Source organism: Lactuca sativa, chromosome 3 (assembly GCF_002870075.4).
Source record: "Lactuca sativa cultivar Salinas chromosome 3, Lsat_Salinas_v11, whole genome shotgun sequence".
NCBI classification, from domain to species: Eukaryota; Viridiplantae; Streptophyta; class Magnoliopsida; order Asterales; family Asteraceae; genus Lactuca; species Lactuca sativa.
Window position 1 is genome coordinate 52,784,209 of NC_056625.2, and position 21,251 is coordinate 52,805,459.

The following is a 21,251-nucleotide window of genomic DNA, read 5'->3' on the forward strand; positions in this document are numbered from 1 at the left end:
ATAAGTAGAAATAAATATATTGTTTTAATATTAAATTTTATTTTATATATGATTCACTTTAAGTTTGATATTTATTTAACCTACTAATCAAATTATAATTATTATTATAAAGAAATTGAAAAGTTATGGGAGTTTCAAATGAATGTGGTGAAAGAAAAAATACATGAGAGTTTCTATTCAATGTGGTGAAAATAAAAATGTTTCATTTATAAGTATATAATGATTTGGTAAGGAATTTTTTAATTGTATATAAAATGATACAAAATAAACGTGTTAGCTCGGAACTTTTTACATGAATATGACATTTTATTTTCTGCAACCTTTTTAATTCTTTAGTTAAATTAGATTGACTTAAAACAAAAACCAAATATAAAATAAAATTTTCAGTTAAGTCTTTTTGTAATATAGAAGCCACCCAATTTTTTAGGTAAATTTTGTAATGTGTTTAAGTAAATTAGGCACATCTACATACTCATTCCACTTCATCTTTTAAAAACTTAGAATTTCTCTCATCCGGATTCCTAATTCGATCCAAGTCTTAGTTTTTCACGTTTTCTTTTATGTCTCTAAAACTCTTACAGAACAAGGACAGAAGCATTAGTAGCCACAAATATCCCCGCAAAAAACACAAAATATTGCTGCTTAGGCGTCGCCACTACTGCTTCGAACGACACGCAATGCGAGATCAAATCGTACTTTCCTTTAATCTTCGTATTCTTCTTGATTTATTCAAATTTCCCTTAGCAACTCACAACTTTTTTGTTTTGAAAGGTCTAATACTGGTCAAATCGTTTAATCTTTGTTTAGGAAACAGAGGGGCACTTTCGTCCAGTCCTTGGCTGAAAGATGTGCCATTATTATAATAGTACATGCCATTGGCCTGAGGTAAAGGTGCTATTACTAGTAGTATGATAAAAACTATAGTAAAAATTTCATAGTTTTTACTAAAATCCTACCTAATATTTTAGGAATATGCTCAGGCCATCTGTTGGTATTGGTCACACAGTGGAAATGGTATATAAATCATTGTTAAAATTTCCATGTCATGTAAAGCTTTAAAATGTACAAGGCTACAAGCATTCAATTACTGGTACATGTAGAAAAACACGAGCGACATCCATTATATAAGTCAAGTGCGCCATGCATCAGCTGTTCAAGTACCACCATTAGAGAGAACAACTAGCTAGTTATAGTGCTCGCAAGAAAAAAATAGATGGCTATAACTGGAAAGATATCACGTGAAGTTGAAATCAAATGTCATCGTCACCTGGTCTATGAACTCTACAAGCACAAGCCCCACCACATATCAGTCGTCGACCCTGAGAGGGTTGAAGCTTGCCATTTAATTTCTGGTCAATGGGGTGTTCCTGGAGCTGTCATTCAGTGGCACTACTACCATGGTATGCTACGTCATCCGTGTTAATTGAATATAAAAACTTGGTATCTATACCACACCACACACACACACACACACACATCTATGCATGTAAATATGTACAAACTACTTACGGTTTTTCCGTAGATGGAAAAAAGGAAACTGCTAAGGAAATCATTGAAGAAATTGATGATGAATTACACAAAATTGTGTTCAAAGTTATTGAAGGAGATATCTTGGACGTGTATAATTCCATTAGTGTCATCTTTATGACCAAAGATGTGGGCGATAAGAAGTTTGTTATCCGTACTATAGAGTTCGAGAAGGCCAATGATAGTATACCGGATCCAACATCGTATCTGGACTCGCTTTGTGGACTAGCTGGAAATATGGATTCTCATTTTCTCAAGTAACCATGATGTCGCCGATGTATTCACTAAATATATGTCGCTGACATTATGATCAGCTCCAACAGCGACTTGCTTGGTGTTATGGTGTTAAAGGGAAGTGATTGTCCAATAAATAAATGTCAGCTGGTGTATTTATAAATGTTGATGCTTGTGAAGATACGTATTTGTATTGTAAACTAGCATGGTGTTATGGTGTGTTTTCAGTTACTTGTGTGGGAATTGTTTCATCTTTTTCTTGATTTTTGATACTAAAACTCACTTTTGATAGTCACGTTTGGTGTTTATGTTTTTCTATAAGTTTAAGACTTCGGAATGGTTTAAGTAAAGTGTAAAACTATGGAATGGTTTAAGACATTTATTTTGCTTTTTAGGGTTTTGATCAGCATGACCTTTAAATGAAAATGTCACTGAAGATATGGACAATAATCAAAACCACTAGAATAAACTCTCCTGGAATCACAATCACGGATTCCCATGAAACTAACACCTGTCCATGTGGAGAAGAATAGACTCTCCAGGAATCAAACTCACCGAAACCGATTTAATTAATATGTAGTGTAGCATACCAGAGAGAAACTTCATAACACTGATGAAGTCTTAACCGGTTAAGAACAAAATGAGACCGCTAGCAATCAAGCAAACAATGAAAGACAAATTGTCAACCATTTTAACCAATCAGACGAGTGGAAGACGAACCTTTCTGGATTGGATCATTTACCTTAAAATCAACGAATCTCTTCAAATAATTTCTCACCAAAAGACCAAAACCAGAAACTTTACAAGTTGGAAATTTTCCAATGGAGAACAAGAAGACGGATTTGATCCCGAGGACATGGAAACGAAAGGAGTAGGGTCAAGGTTCTACAGAAAGGCGTGAATCACACGACTCACGAGGTCCATACACGTGATTCCTCACTATGGTGGATTTCGGGTGCAAGGATGCAACGTATTAAAAGTAAAAACATAATAATTTCTTGTTGACTATAAATCTGGTCAACTTTTTTACTATTGTTAATGTGTGTATTTACAGTTCAACATCAATCTTTCTTCAATCAATGCGCTCGGTTTTTTATATCAGTTGTTTGGGGCTTTCCTTTTCAATAGCGGTTCGAAGGTTGTCTTTATATTTAGACTTTCGGCATTATACTGTATAGGTGTATATCTAATGTACCCTCATGTGCATCACCACATTGAACGTGTGTGGATGTAACGGAATGGAGCCATTATGGAGAGGGACAATGGAGAGGGACAAGTCTGAAATAGAAATTAAACGAATGGAACTCTTTGTTCTATAAATCCTTTTTCCAATATGACACATGTCATCATTTAGTTGATATAAAGATTTTTAGGAACAAAAGTAGAAAGACATTTAACTTCTCTTGGGAAAATATCAAAATTACAGACCAATCTTGCCGTTTTATGCAACGCTTAAGGGATCATTTTTGTACTTCAAATGACTTTATATTAACGGTCAAATATTGTTCAAAACATCTCATATTTGTTTAGGAAACATTTGGACATCGTTTAATACTTCCACACAATAATAATAGCCCTCATCGGGGTTTAGAACTAGGTTTTGTCTTAAAAATAGTTAAGAACTAGGTTTTGTCTTAAAAATAAGATGTTTAATTGTCATGGATTGAAGTACGTGCCACTATGAAAAAAAACTACCTTTAGCGGACATGTGAATTTATATATTTGTAGGTTTAAACCCGTGGAAACCATGGTTAAAAAAACACTATCTATAATTTGAAATTCACTACAAGAAATCTTGACATTACCGGCGACACCTTTAGCGGCGACATGGAGCAATAGCGGCGACGTGTAATTGAGGCGTTACATCTTGTAATTTACAAGCTATAGACGAGGTTTATTTGGGCGATACTCTTGGCCATGATGGCCGATGTTATGGGGCTTGGACATGGAGGTGATGGAGTCGAGGATCCACCACCTCCAGTAGGATTTGGTCGTGGTCAGCATGAACAGGATGTTGAGTTTTATTATGATATATTTATTAACTATTTTTATTATTTTATAATAAGTTATCGTGACTAATATTTTTAATTGTATTTTTTCAGCCGAGCTTCCAAAAAAAAGGGGCATGTCAAAAAATATCGAGTTTGGAAAGTTGATACGGGCAAACAAAGGAAAGCCCATGGATTTGGATTTCGACAGGGAGATCACATATTCCCCTGTCGGGAAGCGTGGTAATTGGTTCACACATGAAATTGGGAGATATTTGTGGAACAACGTCCCTTTGAACGTATCTGGTTGGGACAATGTTTCCTCCGCCTTAAGGAACGCAACAGTTGTGCATCTAAAGTAACTTGGATATAATTTTAAGTTTAGTTGTGATTGTTATTTAATTAACTAAATTTTTTGTATTTTGCAGAATAAATTTGATTTGGATAAGGTTAACATGGATCAGGAGCGTGCTCAATTGTTGCGGAGCATTGATTCGACTCTTGCAAGAGTTTACGGAGGCCGAAAAAGTAAAGTTCATTCTTATTTTAAGGAAATCGGGGGCATGCAGATATCCCAGCCGCATTAAACAACCCCCCTAATGGTATGTCACATGAAAATTGGACGAAGGCAGTCAAACATTTTTAAACACCATAATTTTTAAGGCGTTCGACGTCAAACACAGAATGTCGTACAAAACAAGTAGTTTTAAACAGAGGGGGGTCGAGCTCATACAGCAATGCATGTTTCAAAGAAGTAAGTTATGATATATTTAAATATTTATTTAAAGTATAAGTAATCTAATTTTTAATGTTAAATAGGATATCAGTCGAATTGAAGTTTTTCGTAAGGCTAATTCCAATCGACAAGGAGTATTTTATAGCCCTGCAGTCGAGCAGCAATACGTAAGTGGTTAATTTGTATTTTCATATAAGTGTTTATATCGTCAAGGGTATTTAGTAATCTAATTTTTATGATTTTTTGAAAATATAGAATGCTTTACTCCAGGAGATCAACCAACGAACTCAAGTTATTTCTGAAGCAAGCGGTCTAATACCCACTGATAGAAAAAACTGTTTTTAAAGAATATTGGGTGTTCGACGCGGACATACTATAGGCATTGGGCGTAAACCCCCAACCATTGTGTCCATGTACGATCAGGAACAACCAGTGACACAAGAATAACCGCAATCACAGGTAATTGTTAGTTTAAGTTGAAAAGTATAATGATATAATAGAAAATACAATGCTATAATGGAAAGTAGAATGGTATAATTATAATGCTATTATCATATGTTGTTAATATACATATATATATATATATATATATATATATATATATATATATATATAATATTGTAGTTGGAAATGCTGCAAACAATACTAAAGGACCCGGCCTGTTCTGCAACATTGGAAGAGTGGTTTCGATCATTGCCGCCACCAAATAACGAAGGAAATGATGAGGACGAGTAGTTACTTTAGGATTTTATGAAATGTTTTGTAATTTGGAATAATACTTTAGAATGTGGTATGGATTAATATTTTGGATTGGTTGTGTATGGATTAATATTTCTATAAAAAGTTATCAGATTTTATAAATGCTATATTGTTTTTTTTTATAAATTTAAAGTTAAATAAAAATTAAAAAAAAACAAAAAATTGTTTTAGCGGCGACATCTTTTGAGGCGACGGACTCGTATTAGTGGGGACAAACTATTAGCAGCGACGATCATTATTAGCGGCGGCTACCAACCTTTATCGGCGACTACAGGTGTATTAGCGACGAAGCAATACCAGCGACGCATTTGCAGCAACATGTCGCCACTAAAGGTATTAGCGGCAACTTCTCGATCATTTAGCGACAACAGGCGTCGCCGCTGTTACCCAGTCTTCTTGTAGTGATCGTAATGACTAACCAAATTTTTGCAAAAATATTATTAATTTACATAGAGATAGAAGTTTTATCATTGAGTTTATAATGTTGTTTTAAAGAATCTCCAATAAATCCCTAAAATTTTGGCCTAGAAAAAAAATTAGGACATTTTTGTAAACAAAAATTAATTTATGACTAAAACGTAAACTGTGCCAAAATTTTGGAACATTATTGGAGATTTCCTGTTGTTTTAAAATAAATATATACACGTTATGAATATCCAATTGTTTTGTAAATTCAGATATTCTGATAAAAACATAAGTTTGTATGATGCAATATACATTTGAGTATCGTGAAAAAAACGCAATAAATCATTGAAATGACATTGATATATGACAAGTTAAACATGCCGGTAATATGATAAACATAATATAATAAATTATGAATTAAAATAAACATAACATAATAAACTATGAATTAAAACGATGAATAGAGTGTAATTCATTATAACCAGGAAAAGGTCCGTGCGTTGCACGGGTGAAAGTTTAGTGGCAAAAATATAAAGAAGTAAAAATAAAGTGTCGAAATTATAAAGAGGAAAAGTTTGTTGAAACTTTAGTAGCAAAATTAGTAAAAGTAAAGTACAAAAACTATAAAGAGAATAAATTTGTTGAAACTTTAGTCGCAAAATTATAAAAAAGTAAAAATAAAGTGGTAAAATTATAAAAAAATAAAGAAAAATGGTTTTAAAGAAGTAAAAGTGAAAGTTTAGTGGCAAAAATATGAAGAAGTAAAAATAAAGTGGCAAAATTATAAAAATGAAAGCTTTGTTGAAACTTTAGTGGCAAAATTAAAAAAAATAAAAATATAGTGTTAAAAGTATAAACATGGAAAGTTTCCTGTTGAAACCTTCCATGTGCTTTAATATATATATATATATATATATATATATATATATATATATATATATATATATATATATATATATATATATATATATATATATATATATATATAGGTAAAAGGTGCTATCCCCATCATTTGCAGCTAGCTTCCTTGATATATATATATATATATATATATATATATATATATATATATATATATATATATATATATATATATCCAGTAAGAAATTTTTTTTGATAGGAAGGTAAGAAGTTTTTTTCTACATATTTTTTTGACGAACAAAAGAAATGAATCACTAGATGATTTATTTGTAAGATGATTCACAAGAAAAAATTCCCAAGAAAACATATTTATGATTCATTTTTAAGTAAATTAAGAAAAAATTCACTTTTGTGACAATTTTAGTGAATAACAACAAAATTATTGTATAAATGAATCATCGAGATGTTTTTTTGAGAATTTTTTCTTGTGAATCATCTTACAAATGAATCATCTAATGATTCATTTTGTTTGTTCGCGAAAAAAATATATAGAAAAAAAAAATTTGTTACCTTCCTACCAAAAATTTTCTTCTTATTTGATCTTGACTATATATATATATATATATATATATATATATATATATATATATATATATATATATATATATATATATATATATATATATATATATATATATATATATATATATATATATATATATATATATATATATATATATATATATATATATATATATATCAATTCTCCATTAGTCCCTAATCAACCCGAGTGAATTGTAGAAGTGAAGTAACTATGTTAATTTATAATAAAAGTAATGATGTCATACAGTAGCCTATGTAGTGATGAGGTATAAGAACATACATGTTTGTTGTTTGTTTCTATTTTTTTAAAAGTTACTTGTTGGTTGCTTGGGTCCCTAATTGATGGTAATTACATGAGATGAGGCATTATTAATAATCAATCTCCTTCCCATATATGCTAACATTTGGAAAAAAATAATGGCTGTAATATAAAATTGGGAATCGAGAATTCATTCATTGGAACAAATTACAGTATACCCACATATATAATATAAATAATATAAAGAACCTTATATATGTCAAATCTGAAAACCCATGGGCTCTAAGAAATTATCTAGAAGATAAATTAGTTGGATGTTAATATAAATATATTTTAAAGATAAATGATATTTATTATGTTTTTTTTTTTGTAATATGACATTTGAGTAAAATGAAACTAATTTTCGTTGAAAAGAAACTAATTGTCGTTCAGAAAAAATCCACTGCCCTAACAACCCCAATCCATATAAAAAATAATCAACACATTTAACATTGCATGAGTTTATCTTTTAGAAACTCTTTCACCTTTTATCGAAAAGAAACTAATTGTTGATCAATCATGTATTAATACATATTTCATATTCAATCCTAACTTTTCATTTTTAATTCTTGTTGATTTTATATCTCTATGTATTTTGAGGGTTACAACTATTCGTCGTTGCAAAACCAATAAATAGTAATACGATTGTTCCTAGAAATGTAACATGTTTCCGAATAAAACTAATTTCTGAAACAAAATATTTGCCGTTCGCCGCATTACATGGGTAGCTTATTAGATTATATATATATATATATATATATATATATATATATATATATATATATATATATATATATATATATATATATATATATATATATATATATATATATATATACTATCTTATAAAACAAATCCCACTATTTCTAAAAATAGATTGAATAAAATAATAATATTTTTTTAAGACGTCCAAATCATTAAGTTAATTGTACAACTAATCACTAATAAAATAATATTAAAATTTAAACAAACTCCTATAAATCTTCTCTTCCAAGGTTTTGACCATATCTTTTTTCATCCAAATAAATACTCAACACCCTATAATTTGGTAATTTCATGAATTTTCTTTATTTTTAATATGACATGTTTCCTAAAACAAACTAATGATTGAATTGAAAAATAATCATTCTCCATCGAAAAGAAATTAATTGTCGAAACAAACTATTTGTCGCCCGCCGCTTTGTGCAGGTAAACGTCTAGTGTGTGTGTATATATATATATATATATATATATATATATATATATATATATATATATATATATATATATATATATATATAACTGCACAAATGATCCATTGCCGCTTTGGTTTAAAAAGGTTTGGACTAGCACCGGTGATCCAAAACTATCATTTTGTTGCGTCTTTGGTCCAATTTGTTCTGATTTTTTTTTCAAAATAACGGATTTACCGCTGTTAATATGATTTTATCTTTTTTCTTATTTGTTTTTATAACTTTTCCATCTATGGTCTTCGACGGTTCTCTCTCAGGCCTCTGCTGCTCACGACGTCACCGGCAACGGGTTGTGGTGGTGGCGCTTCAATGGCCAAGTAGTAGATGGAAAAGTGGCGGTCGATCTCAACTCGGCGGCAGCGGCTGAGGAGGCTACACATGGTGGCGGCTAAGGAGAACATGTTAGGGTTAGGGTTGCCAAAACACACTTTTGGTCCCTCCTATCCAAATTATTTTCAAAACAAATCCATAAATTACTATCCAGCCCTCAACATTCAAAAATCCTTTCTATTTGACTCCAATATTTACCAAACACCCCTTGATTTTTGAATATCTTTACAAACCAATCCGAAAATTACATTTAACCCCCAATATTCAAAAGTTATGACATTTAACTCTGAAAACCAATGCCTTGCTAAATTATGGATTTAGGGCTAGTATTCATTTATTAATTTTATATATTTATTCATTTAATAAAAAGAATGTTACAATTCTCCCCCGCTTATAGTGGATTTTGTCCTCGAAATCATTCCTTACCATTCCTGTTACGCCAAAAAACTCGAGCGACGTGGTCATAGTCCCGAGCGTACCCCAGCCTTCCCGGGGCAACCATAACCAACCCTTGCATGGCCTTACAATCCGAAGATGAACGAATTCCTTGCAACATAAACACATTTACTCAATCTGAAATCTGAAGTCTCGAGATGGTCTCACTCCTTGTCAGACCGTCCACACTGAATCATTATTGTTGAACCCAGTCCACTTATCTCCCAACTGACTACTCATCTTCTGATGACTTGAGGTTCCCACTAGAAAACAGTGTCACAGAGCATATGTCCCTACAGAACACTTATATTGACAGAAGGCTCATATAATCCTTCAAGTTGAAGATTCATCACTACAACGGTTAGACTCAGACGAGAGCTGCGCAACCGGGTCAAATCAATTACTCTGAGATTATTTAATCTAATCTACAAGTAACTTTGCACTTTCGATCAGCAAGGTACTCCGCACACACATGAATCACCAAGTTACTACTATTACCTGAAGTATCACGCTGCCTCCTGACTGTTTTCCAAAACCCACCGAGACCACCTTGTTCCCAATTCGTCGGTCAGTCAACTAAATTACCAGGTTCCAGCTCGCTTGCTGAGTCAAAAGACTCCCACATAGTCGCCCCTCGCGTCCTTCGATAGAAAGCCTCACAAGCAATGACTACCCAAACCATCTCGACACTAACTTAATGCTAAACTAAACGCTATAGGACCAGCTATAGTCTTTCCTCATACCCGGTCTCTCGCATCCTACCAATTCATGATTCCAACATGATGTCGCCCTCCCACGGCCTTGTGAACCGAATCGCCTTGGCCTAAACCATCTAAAGAAATTCGCGAGCAAGTCATAGATCTACTGCAATCTCATCGTTGAACAGGGACCAGTGAGTGTTACGGGCCACCGTGCAGTCTTACCACACTCCTACACTGACTGGCCATTAGTGAATGTTCCAGGCCACCCTACAGTCTTACAACACTTCTCATGCTATCTAACCGCTAGTGAATGCTACAGGCCACCCCGCAATCTTACAACACTTCTACACTAACTACTAACCAGTAAATGCTATGTGCCACCCCACAGTCTTGCAACACTTCCACTTACCATAATTGCAGCCCAATGCCTTACCACTAATCTATAAATTCAAACACTCCTATAGTTAAGCATACACTCGACCAAACACGAAAGTTGAACTCGAGCTATGCTTGGGACCCCGTGTCCTGGTTCCTCAAAGACTGCTATCAATCACCAAGGGAACGCGATCTCAAGGATGGTAAGTTTCCCAGACTTCCAGCTCACACAATCCTCAATCATAACAGCCACTTGGTCGCCTTCCTTTCTGACGAGGATGCGAAACTCATCCAAGCTTCAAAACCGCTCCTTCTCCTGAACGATTCTCCCCCACTTTGATTCGACTAATTCTCACAGCATGCAAGAATTGAAGAATTCCCAATCCTCCTCAGTTCCCAACGATCAATCCGATAACAACCAGTGGTTACCAACTAGTGCTCCATCAATAACCAATCCCCAAAAGACCACACGACTTTTAAAGACCAGATGAACACTTCCCGAATCCCAGTGAAACTGATAGCTCCTGATTCTTGAAGTGACACCATATTCAAATCTTGAAGACCAAAAGATAGATGCTTCAACCAATACCTCAAAAATGAGTCACTTCCCTTGGCGCTTCCATCAGCCAATCCATAACGTTTAATAAAACCACTAAATCCTGACGATGCTGAATAACCATTCTGTAGAACCCTGACCGCAGACCTTCCACATAATACCCCTGATTCGATCTTTACCATAAACCGAGATAATACTAAACACTCCCAACCCGTAAATAGGGAAATGACCTTTCGCTAACCACTATTAATTCACGACATGTAAATGGAATATGACATCACTTGAAGACATTATTGGATAGATGTCTAAGCCCATATCTATAATTGGTATGTACTTGACCCGATAGCAGCATGGTCCTTTTGGGTTACCTTCACCATAGCAATTTGATAGGATGAATTATAGAGAAAGAGGTTAATTGTGATTTATTAATATATTATAAGAATAATATATTAATTGAGAAATCATATTATTTAATTAGTATTGATCAGAAATTAATTTGGAATTAATTTAGTGATCAAAAGAGACTGATTAAATTAAAGGGGACTATATTATAATTATCTAATAATTGAAAGTTGGGCTTAAGGATCCCTAGGAAAGGATGTACGAATTCGGCCATAAGGGCCTTCTGGAAGGATCTTGTGGGTTGCTTGATGAATAAGCAATCAATTAGGGTTTTACCTGAAACCCTAGAAACTTAGGTATATAAGGAACCCTTAGGACGCCCAAAATTGGACACTTGAACCCTAGAAGGGAATACCAGCCAATTTTGATCCTCCTAACCTCTCTCATATTCTTCCAACTTTCTACTTGGTCTTTGTGACTCACTAGAGGTGCAACAATTGAGGCACTAAGATCTTGAAGGTCAAGATCTACAAGCTACAAGCAAAAGGTATTCTTCTAACTTTGTTTTATGTTACAAAATTCAAAAATTGTATGTTGGTTAGGATTCATGCTTTGGATGATTAGAATTGCATGTATAACTTGATAAAAACCTAGATCAAAAGCATTAGGGTTGCATTTACACCATAGGAATGTTGTAGTGCTCAAAACCCATCAGTGGTATCAGAGCTTAGGGTGTTTTTCTGTTATATGATGCCATGGTTAACTTTTCAAAGATGAAAAAAATTTTGTTATTGGATCTGCCTGATGAACATGATGTGTTCATTGTTGAACATAATGTGTTAGACCTTCACGAGCCTGCCACGACATCACATCGGGACTGTTGGCCGATTTTTTGGATTTTTACCATAAATTGGATTTGGATCATTACCTTAATTGTTTTAACTTCTAAAATTTGATTTTTTTTTTATATTGTAATGAATATCCTCATCTAATTGAAGGATAATTGTGAAATTTTAAGGTAATTACAAAATTATGTGATAAATTAGTTATTTGTAAAATTTGATTTGAATTATCTTGCCATGTAAAGTTGGATTATGTCAAATTTTGATGAGTATTAAAAATATATGATTATTTTAATTTATTTTAAATTTGATCTAGAAGGTTTTGGAAAATTTCAAAACTTGCCCTTATGTTTTGGAATTTAAATTTTGATTAAAAAGTTTTAATTTTGAAATATTAAATGATAAAACCCTAGTGTTTTAAAAGTTTAAAATACAACCCTTATACTATTATAATATTAAAAGCTTAATAATTATATATATATATATATATATATATATATATATATATATAAGATGTGTCAGTCTTATCGTTAGTAGGCCCATTCACAAAGTTGGTCTATAAGGGGTGTTTAAGGAAACGACCTATAAAATGACCGTCATTGGGTATCCACTCTTACCCACCACACTCTTGACTAATGGAAGGTCGTTAGCCAAACGGGTAAGATAGGACATTTAATTCCTCATTAATAAGTATAATCATTATAATAAAGTAACTAAATGTTTTTCACAAATTCCCAATCTTAGTTACTTTAGGACAAAATGTGAAAATGATGCTATTCCATGAAATTGCACTTTGCACCTTGCCAAGTCGTTAGTGGAGCGTGTGTGGTTAACCAACACACTAATTTGGACTAACAAAGGTGGTAAAGGGTAGCTCGAAGTTTATCATAGATCAATGGAGCGTGTGTCATTAACCGACACATTGATTAGGTGATAAATGGCATCTAGAGTACCAAGCACATTTTCATAGTTATTCACACATTGTTTGTGATCCTCGGTATCCCAGTCACAAACTTGAAGGGAATAATCGATATTAAACATGTCGTTGAAAATTTCAATGAATCTCAAAAGAATTCAGGAATTTCAATTCATTTAAAACCTAATTGTCATTTTTGTTTTTCATGGTGGAAATTGGTAAAACGTCATTTACCTACCTTCATATAATTTGTAATTGAATTACGACATGTCTCTTCCGAATTGTGAATTATAGTGTTGGGTCGTAGCCTTAATATTTCATTTGGGTGTTATATTAAGGATTATTGTCTAATCTAAACTTTGTCTATTTTCTTTATCAAATGCCAGGCTCAAACTCCTCCAACAACAACACCAACTCCTCGAACCCACTTTCTCTCTTGGGCATTTATGGAAAGGTCGCTTTCGATGGATCCAATTTTGATAACTGGATTTGAAACATTCGGATGGCCCTAAGGTACAAGGACAAGGAAGAGATTCTTGACAAGGAACTCGTCGAGATTAATGAAAACAGTGCTACTCCTGAAGAAATCACAGAGTATAGGGCAAAATGCAAAGAGGTGAAAAAGGTTTCGTGTATTTTGATAGCCACTATGACTCCCGAGCTTTAAAAATTCTACGAGGAATATTGGCCTTATGACATGTGCCATGATTTGATGGAAAAGTACCATTAAAGCACGCGTCAAGAAAGGTACGAGATTGTTGAATCGTTGATAACAACCGAAATGATGGATGGAGAGTCCATCATGACCCACTTGCAGAAGATGCAAAGATATGTGGATCGTTTGCTCAAGTTGAATGTCATCTTTGATGAAGTGCTTGTTGGATTAGTGTCTAAGTCCATAACTATTTTGGTATGTACTTGACCCAATGGTGCATGGTCCTTTTGGGTTGCCTTCACCAAAGCAACTTGATTGGAGAAATATATAAAGAGAGAGGTTATTATGATTTATTAATATGTTATAAGGATAATATATTAAAGGAGGTATCATATTTGTTTAATTAATATTGGTCAATAATTAATTAAGAATTAATTTTGTGATCAAGTGTAATTAATTAAACTAGAGGGGCTGAATTGTAATTATATGATAGTTACAAAATAAGGTAAGGATTATCTTATATATAGGGTGAACGAATTTGAGGTGTGAATCCCTTAGAATTCGACTAGGATAAGGATTTCTAGGACTTATCTTATGATTGCTTGGTGGACAAGCAACTAGATAAGGATAAGGACTAAAACCCTAATCTTTACACCTATATAAACCCCCTAAGGCTCATGAATTCGGCCAACCCTTCCCAAGAGGTCCTAAGGACGAATTCTAACCTCCCTCCTCTCTCTTTATACCTTCTCCACTTGCTTATGGTGTTTGTAAGCCATTAGAGGAGTGACACTTGTGACTCTCAGCTTTCCAAGGTCAATTCAAGGAGGAATTGGATTGTTATTGCTATATAACAATCAAGGTATGTTCTTAAACCTAATTACATGTGAATTCCGATTTCCATATGCTAGAATTAGGGTTCAAAGTCTTGGATTCAAAGTATGTACAATAGAGAAACCTAGATCCAAGCTTTAGGGTTTGTATGAGCACATAGGATGTCTTATGACCAAAACCCATCAGTGTTGGCCATTGATATTATCCTCCACTCTTTACCTCCTTGCTATGAACAGCTCAAGATGACTTATCATATGAATAAGGATGAGGTGACCTTAAGCAAACTTCAAGGGTTGTTAAGAACCGTTGAAACCGGCTTGAAAGCCAAAGCTTCCACATCAACTCCTATTGTTGTTGCCCCTGTATTGGCAATTGGACATGGGAAGGAGAAGAAAAGGAAAGCTCCTTATAAGAGCCACAAGGGAAAGTCTCATGAAGGTTCTTCTTCAAGTGGAACCAAAGGTGGTTTTGTTGCTCCTTCAACTAATCCAAAAGATGCAGAGTTCTTCTACTGTCACGACAAAGGGAATTAGAAAAGAAGTTCCCAAAGTTTCTACAAGACATCAAGGAGGGGAAGATAAAGACAACCTTCACAGGTATTTATACTATTCAATCTAATAACTCATCACATTCTAGTTCTTGGGTCCTTGATACAGGATGTGGTTTTCACATTTGTTATGAATTGTAGGATCTAAGAAGAAGTAGGGAAGTGGAGCATGGGAAGATGAACTTGATCATGGGGAATAGGAGAGTGTCGCCTGTCACCAAGATTGGAGTTTATTCTATATTGCTAAATATTGGGTTAGGATTAGATTTGAATGAATATTGCTACTCGTCATAAATAACAAGAAACATTATTTCTTTTCATGGTTTGTATAGACAAGGTTTTAGCTTTTCGTTTGATAATAAAATTGGTTCTATTAATGCTTTCTATAATGGTAAATTTTATTTTGAAGCATTGCCTTGTAATGGTAAATATGAAACTGTGATGCCTGCTTCTGGCATTGTCATCTTGGACATGTCAACAAGAAACACATAAACCAACTCCAAAAGGGTGGAGTGTTGGAGTCATTTGACATTAGGTAAAATGAAACATGCGAATCTTGTTTGCTTGGAAAGATGACTAAATCACCCTTCACTGGTGCTTGTGAAAGGAGTGAGGGTTTATTGGATCTCATACACACCGATGTGTGTGGGCCCTTCATATGCACTACAAGGGATGCTAACCTCTTCTATGTAACTTTTATCGATGATTACAGAAGATATAGGTATATCTCCTTAATCAAACATAAGTTAGACACTTTTGAAAAGTTCAAAGAGTTTAAAAAAGAAGTGCAAAATCAAATGGGCAGGAATATAAAGATGCTCCGATCTGATCGTGGTGGTGAGTATCTTAGTATCGAGTTCCATGACTATCTTAAGGAATGTGGATTTGTTTCACAATTGACGCCACCTAGGACACCGTAGCTCAATGGTGTAGCTGAGAGGCGCAATCGAACCTTGTTGGGTGATGAGAATAAATCTTAGATTGATTAGATCTTTCATAGGTAAGAATATGAATATCAAACAAGACAAACACAATAAAAATATGAACACAGAATGGAATCAAAGATGTGCTTATGATTCAAATAAAGTCACACCTCAGCAGAGCTCGATGAAGAATTTCCACTGTAGAGGCGAGCTAGGGTTTACAAAACTCAATGAGAAAAATAATGAAAGCGTTAACTACAAAGACTGCATGCATGCAAGAACAAAACATGCACGGTTGGACAGGCCCAATACAGGAAACCAAAACTGGGCTAAGGACCGAGCCCATGACGCAACATAATAATCCCAACAATCTCCCCCTTTGCGTCAAATGAGGCAAGAGATTATTTCTTCTGTGTTGGCTGCACAGTCTTTACCACCTTGAACAGCCGAGGGATTATCGCAAGAAGTGTCTACCGAAACAGGATATACCACCTCAGCATATCAGTGAACAACTTCTTGTCAGCTGCAGTGTTCTGATCACACCTCTGAATAATCTCCAAAATATGCTCAAAGCAAGCAGTTGAGAAGAGTTGTTTGCCAACAAGAGCGAACAGCAGGAACGAGTCATACGGGCAGCATCGGTCGTGACTGTGGCGTAACACCGAAGCAATGGAGAAGAAGGTTTGAGACCGTGAACGACAGTAGCAGCAGCGGCAGAAAAGGGCGTCCACTCGGACTTCGTTGACGGAATTAGGAGCAACCGACGTCGCTAGGAACGACAGTCGCGATGTCCGACGATTGTTTCGTCTTCACGGAAGCAGTGCAACAACGAAAACACTCTAGTCGTTCACGACCCGCACATCGGCATTTACAATTCCATCTCTGGTCTTTAGCGTTTCTCTCTTGGCTGTTCACGACGTCATTGACGGCAGGTTGTGCCAGTGGCGTTTCAATGGCTAGGTAGTAGATGGAAAAGTGGCGGTCAATGTTGACTCGGCGACAGCGGTAGCCGAGGAGGCTATAGATAGTGGCAGCTGAAGAGAACATGCTAGGGTTAGGGTTGTCATGAAGTTGGACCGAGGGGAAGAAGGGAGGAGGCGGCTTTAAGTACCATATCTAATTCAAACTTTAAATCCAAAACACACTTTTGGTCCCTCCTATCCAAATTCTTTTCAATACAAGTCCATAAATTACCATTTAGCCCTCAGCATTCCAAAATCCTTTCAATTGGAGTCCAATATATACCAAATACCCCTTGACTTCTGAAAATCATTACAAACCAATACGAAAATTACATTTAACTCTCAATATTCTACATTTATGGATTTAGGGCTACTATTCATTTATTAATTTTATCTATTTATTTATTTAATAAACAAAATGTTACAAATGGAATACTAGAAGGGTATTATGATGCTAGTTGGATATATCACGCTAGTGAGTATAAATCCACAAGTGCTTAGATTTATACTCTAGCTGGTGGTGCTATTTCTTGGGCGAGCAACAAACAGACATGCATAGCTCATTCAACGATGGAAGCAGAGCTAATTTCCATAACAACAGTGGGCAAAGAGGCAGAGTGGATTCGAGATATACTTATGGATATCCGTATGTGGGATATTCCAATTCCTTCAATACCCAGGTACTATGATAGTGAGGCCACACTGTCTAAGGTATATAATGGGAATTTTATACATGTGGGCCTGAGACACAGTTTTTTGAGACAACTAATTAAAATTGGTACCATCAACGTTGTCTATGTCAAGACAAGTAGTAACTTGGCAGTTCTGTTTACCAAACCTCTAACGAGAGATTTGGTTACATCTGCCACGACAGTCATGGGTCTAAAACCACAATAGAATCGCTTAGTGATGGAAACCCAACTTGGAATTAGTGCTCCTAATTCTCAAGTTAAAGGGTAACAACAAAGTCACTAACGATAGAAGGTAGTATCATTAATGATAGATCCATGTGAGGTAGGATAGTATGTCGTTGCCGAGAACGAGGCTGAGTTTCGACTCTTAACAATGTTTTGGAGACATCTATGCAACGAAGATGTTGTAAAACTTTTCATATATAATCTAGAGGTGGTTCCGCCTCAAGTAAAGATTAGTGGTTTATCTTCTAAAGGCTCATGAAAAGGATTTATAGTGTCTGGACATATAAGCACTAAGGGATATCGCAAAGGCGACATGTGATGTGTGAGGGTAAACCGAAGAGGTCACCATGTTCATGGTTTAAACTTATAAGGGTACCATTGAATTGGTATCTTCTTGTTCGTTCTCATTAAACTAGGGTTTAATCTTAATGACACCCAAGTGACATCATGTGTCTGAGTGAAAGGAAACTATCCAACTTGGTGGGGGATTGTTGGAAATTATAGAGGTAATCTTGCAAGTTGGCAAGTTTCCTCTATCTCATATTAGTAGGGGAAGAAACTTTTAGTGGGTTTATATGTCATTTTTCTTGATAGGCCTTCAAAGGCTTTAGTTGATCAAAGGAATGGGCCAAGGCCACGCGCGCACCTAGCCTAGCCTAGCCTAGCACTAACTGACGTCGCTAGTGCGCAAAATGGCATGATTTAGGCGCACTTTGCACTTTGCAAGATGCACGGTCATTGGGAGCGGAGGAGCATTCATTTTTGACGAGTTCAGGTCAATTCGGTTTGACAGATCCAGTCAAATGTTAGACAGTCATTAACTTCGTGGAGGACAAGTCGGAATATACTGGAATGCCCAGAAAATGATTTGCTTGGAGGGAAACTCGTCGCCCTAGGGTTTCTATGGGCTGGCCTATGTGGGTACTTTTCTACCTTCTAGAGTTTCGATACCTATAAATACAGCTCCCTAGGAGTCGTATATGATGCTCACGAAAAATTAAAGTTCTCTAATTCTCTCTGTGATTTCTTCCCAGTTTCTTAATATTCACTTTGTGTTTATCGTTTTCCATTGTTGTTGGAAATTCGATATATCTGCATTAAATCCTAGAATTTTACTATGTAGCTTACAGCCGATAGAAGCGAAGTAAAAACCTTTAAGGACATGAGTCCAATCCATGCAGTTATTCCATGTTCAAGATCAACCGTCAACACAACAGTTTTACATTATTGTCTTGTTTTTTTAATTTCATCAAATAACAGGACACTCTCCTTCTACCTTTCTTATAATCAGATCTAATCGAGAAGGATTAATATAGTTCTCGACAAAATGTGGTAATCATATTAATAATAATTGGATCTACTACTCGCAACTAATCGACATATAATTCTCAATATTATTTGTTGGTTTCCTTGTGTGTCTATTAGTTTGATTTACAACAGGTCCAATCCTTGATGCATTATCGGTGATGTTATGCCCATCTGTTGGTATTTGGTGTCTAGGAGAGTGAAAGGGGTATAATAATGTTCCATTAAAATTCCCATGACATGCAAAGTTTAAAGATGCACAACAAGGGAAAATAATAATAATGCAGATGCCCAAAACACAAGTGGAAATTAAATTAAAGCTAGCTAGGGCTCGCAAGAAAAAAAACATGGCTACATTAGGTAAGTTTTTGAAGTTGATATCAAAAGTGATATTAACTTGGTTTATGAAATCTACAAACACAAACCAAAACAACTCTGCAGTCCTCGCCCCTGATAAGGTTCAAGGTTATGATTTAGTTTCAGGGCAATGAGGTGATCCTAGATCTATCATTCTCTAGAACTTTATCCATGATAAACTATTTCATATATGATAATTCAACAGGAAAGTTTGCTCTATGTGTGATCAGTACACACATATCCATTTATGTATGTATGTGAATACTAATCATGGTTTTTTCTAAAGCTGGAAAAGTGGAAATTGTAAAAGAAATGGTTGGAGAAGTTGCTGATGAATTACATAAAATTGTGTTCAAGGTGATTGAAGGAGGAGTGTTGGAGGTGTATAATCCCTTAATCCTCAAGGATAGTATTGAAGATATGGTCCATAAGAAGTTGGTTATCTGGACTATGGAGTTCAAGAAGGTGAATGCAAATATACGTAATCCAACACCAAATTTAGACTTGCTTTGTGTTGTGGTCGGAGATATGGATAATTATTTTCTCAAGCAGCCATGATGGAAACAATAAAACGGAAGTGATTTTCCAATAGAAAAATATTGCCAACTTATTTTTGACGAATATTGCATGGTTTCTTGTTAAGATACTTATTTTTATTGTAAACTAGCATAATTTTGTTAGATAATTATGGGACCACTTCATATATATATCATGTTATCATGAAATCAATTTATTATGGTAAGAATATAAATTGTTGATGGACCGATTTATACAATATTTACTTACCATGTGGGTTGAGTTCCCGGTTTGACTCAAGATCCTCAAGATCCCTTCCATCTCTCACATTAAGGTTTATATCCATCTATAAATACATGTGATGAGGAGCAACTCAAGACACACGAAAATACACTAAGAAATTCGTATGGTTCATTGTTGGGGGATTTTAGAGAGAACTCTTGAGATCAACTGGAAAACTCTTCCTAGTCTGTAGATCCAAAAATCTCAATGGAACAAGGTATGTAATCATTCTTTCATGTTTAAGTTTTCTTTTAATCAGATTCGAGATTAAAGATCTTCATATTATGCTTCCGCGTTTTACGTTTTTGGTTATGAAAATAACCAACAATTGGTATTAGAGCTAACTCGAATATGTTATCAGAAAATTATGTTTGGGTATAAGATTTATAAATTTTTTTGGTTATTTTAAGATCGATACGTTTTTTCAATTTCTTTTTTTTGGTTTGAAATCTTTAAAATGGGTTTGAAGTTTACCTACCTGTAAGGTCATAAGATTTCTTGAAACTCCAAAGTTATTAAACTAAATAAACAAAATAAGCAGGCATGTTTTTTCTCGATGTAAATAATAATAATAATAATAATAATAATAATAATAATAATAATAATAATAATAATAATAAATAACAGTTGATCTTAATTCCCCTAGTCGTCTTGCTGCTTCCGATGTTATACATATGGCTGATATATGCTTTGAATTTAGGAAAACTTATTTAATATTAAATGGGATACTCATCCAATAATTTCCTATGTAAAAGCACCCATCTTGATTACTTCGAGTTTTTGATGGATGTGTTGGTAGTGTTTACCATGCAT

General features: G+C 34.5%; 1 protein-coding gene across 1 annotated transcript; it reads left to right on the forward strand.

The window, feature by feature from the left end:
• Positions 1–1,075: 1,075 nt before the first annotated feature.
• On the forward strand, positions 1,076–2,056 carry LOC111914466 (MLP-like protein 31). Its single transcript, XM_023910208.3, has 2 exons — positions 1,076–1,400; positions 1,523–2,056. The coding sequence occupies exons 1-2, from the start codon at positions 1,214–1,216 to the stop codon at positions 1,786–1,788; spliced, it is 453 nt and encodes a 150-aa protein (XP_023765976.1). The 5' UTR covers positions 1,076–1,213; the 3' UTR covers positions 1,789–2,056.
• Positions 2,057–21,251: the final 19,195 nt, after the last annotated feature.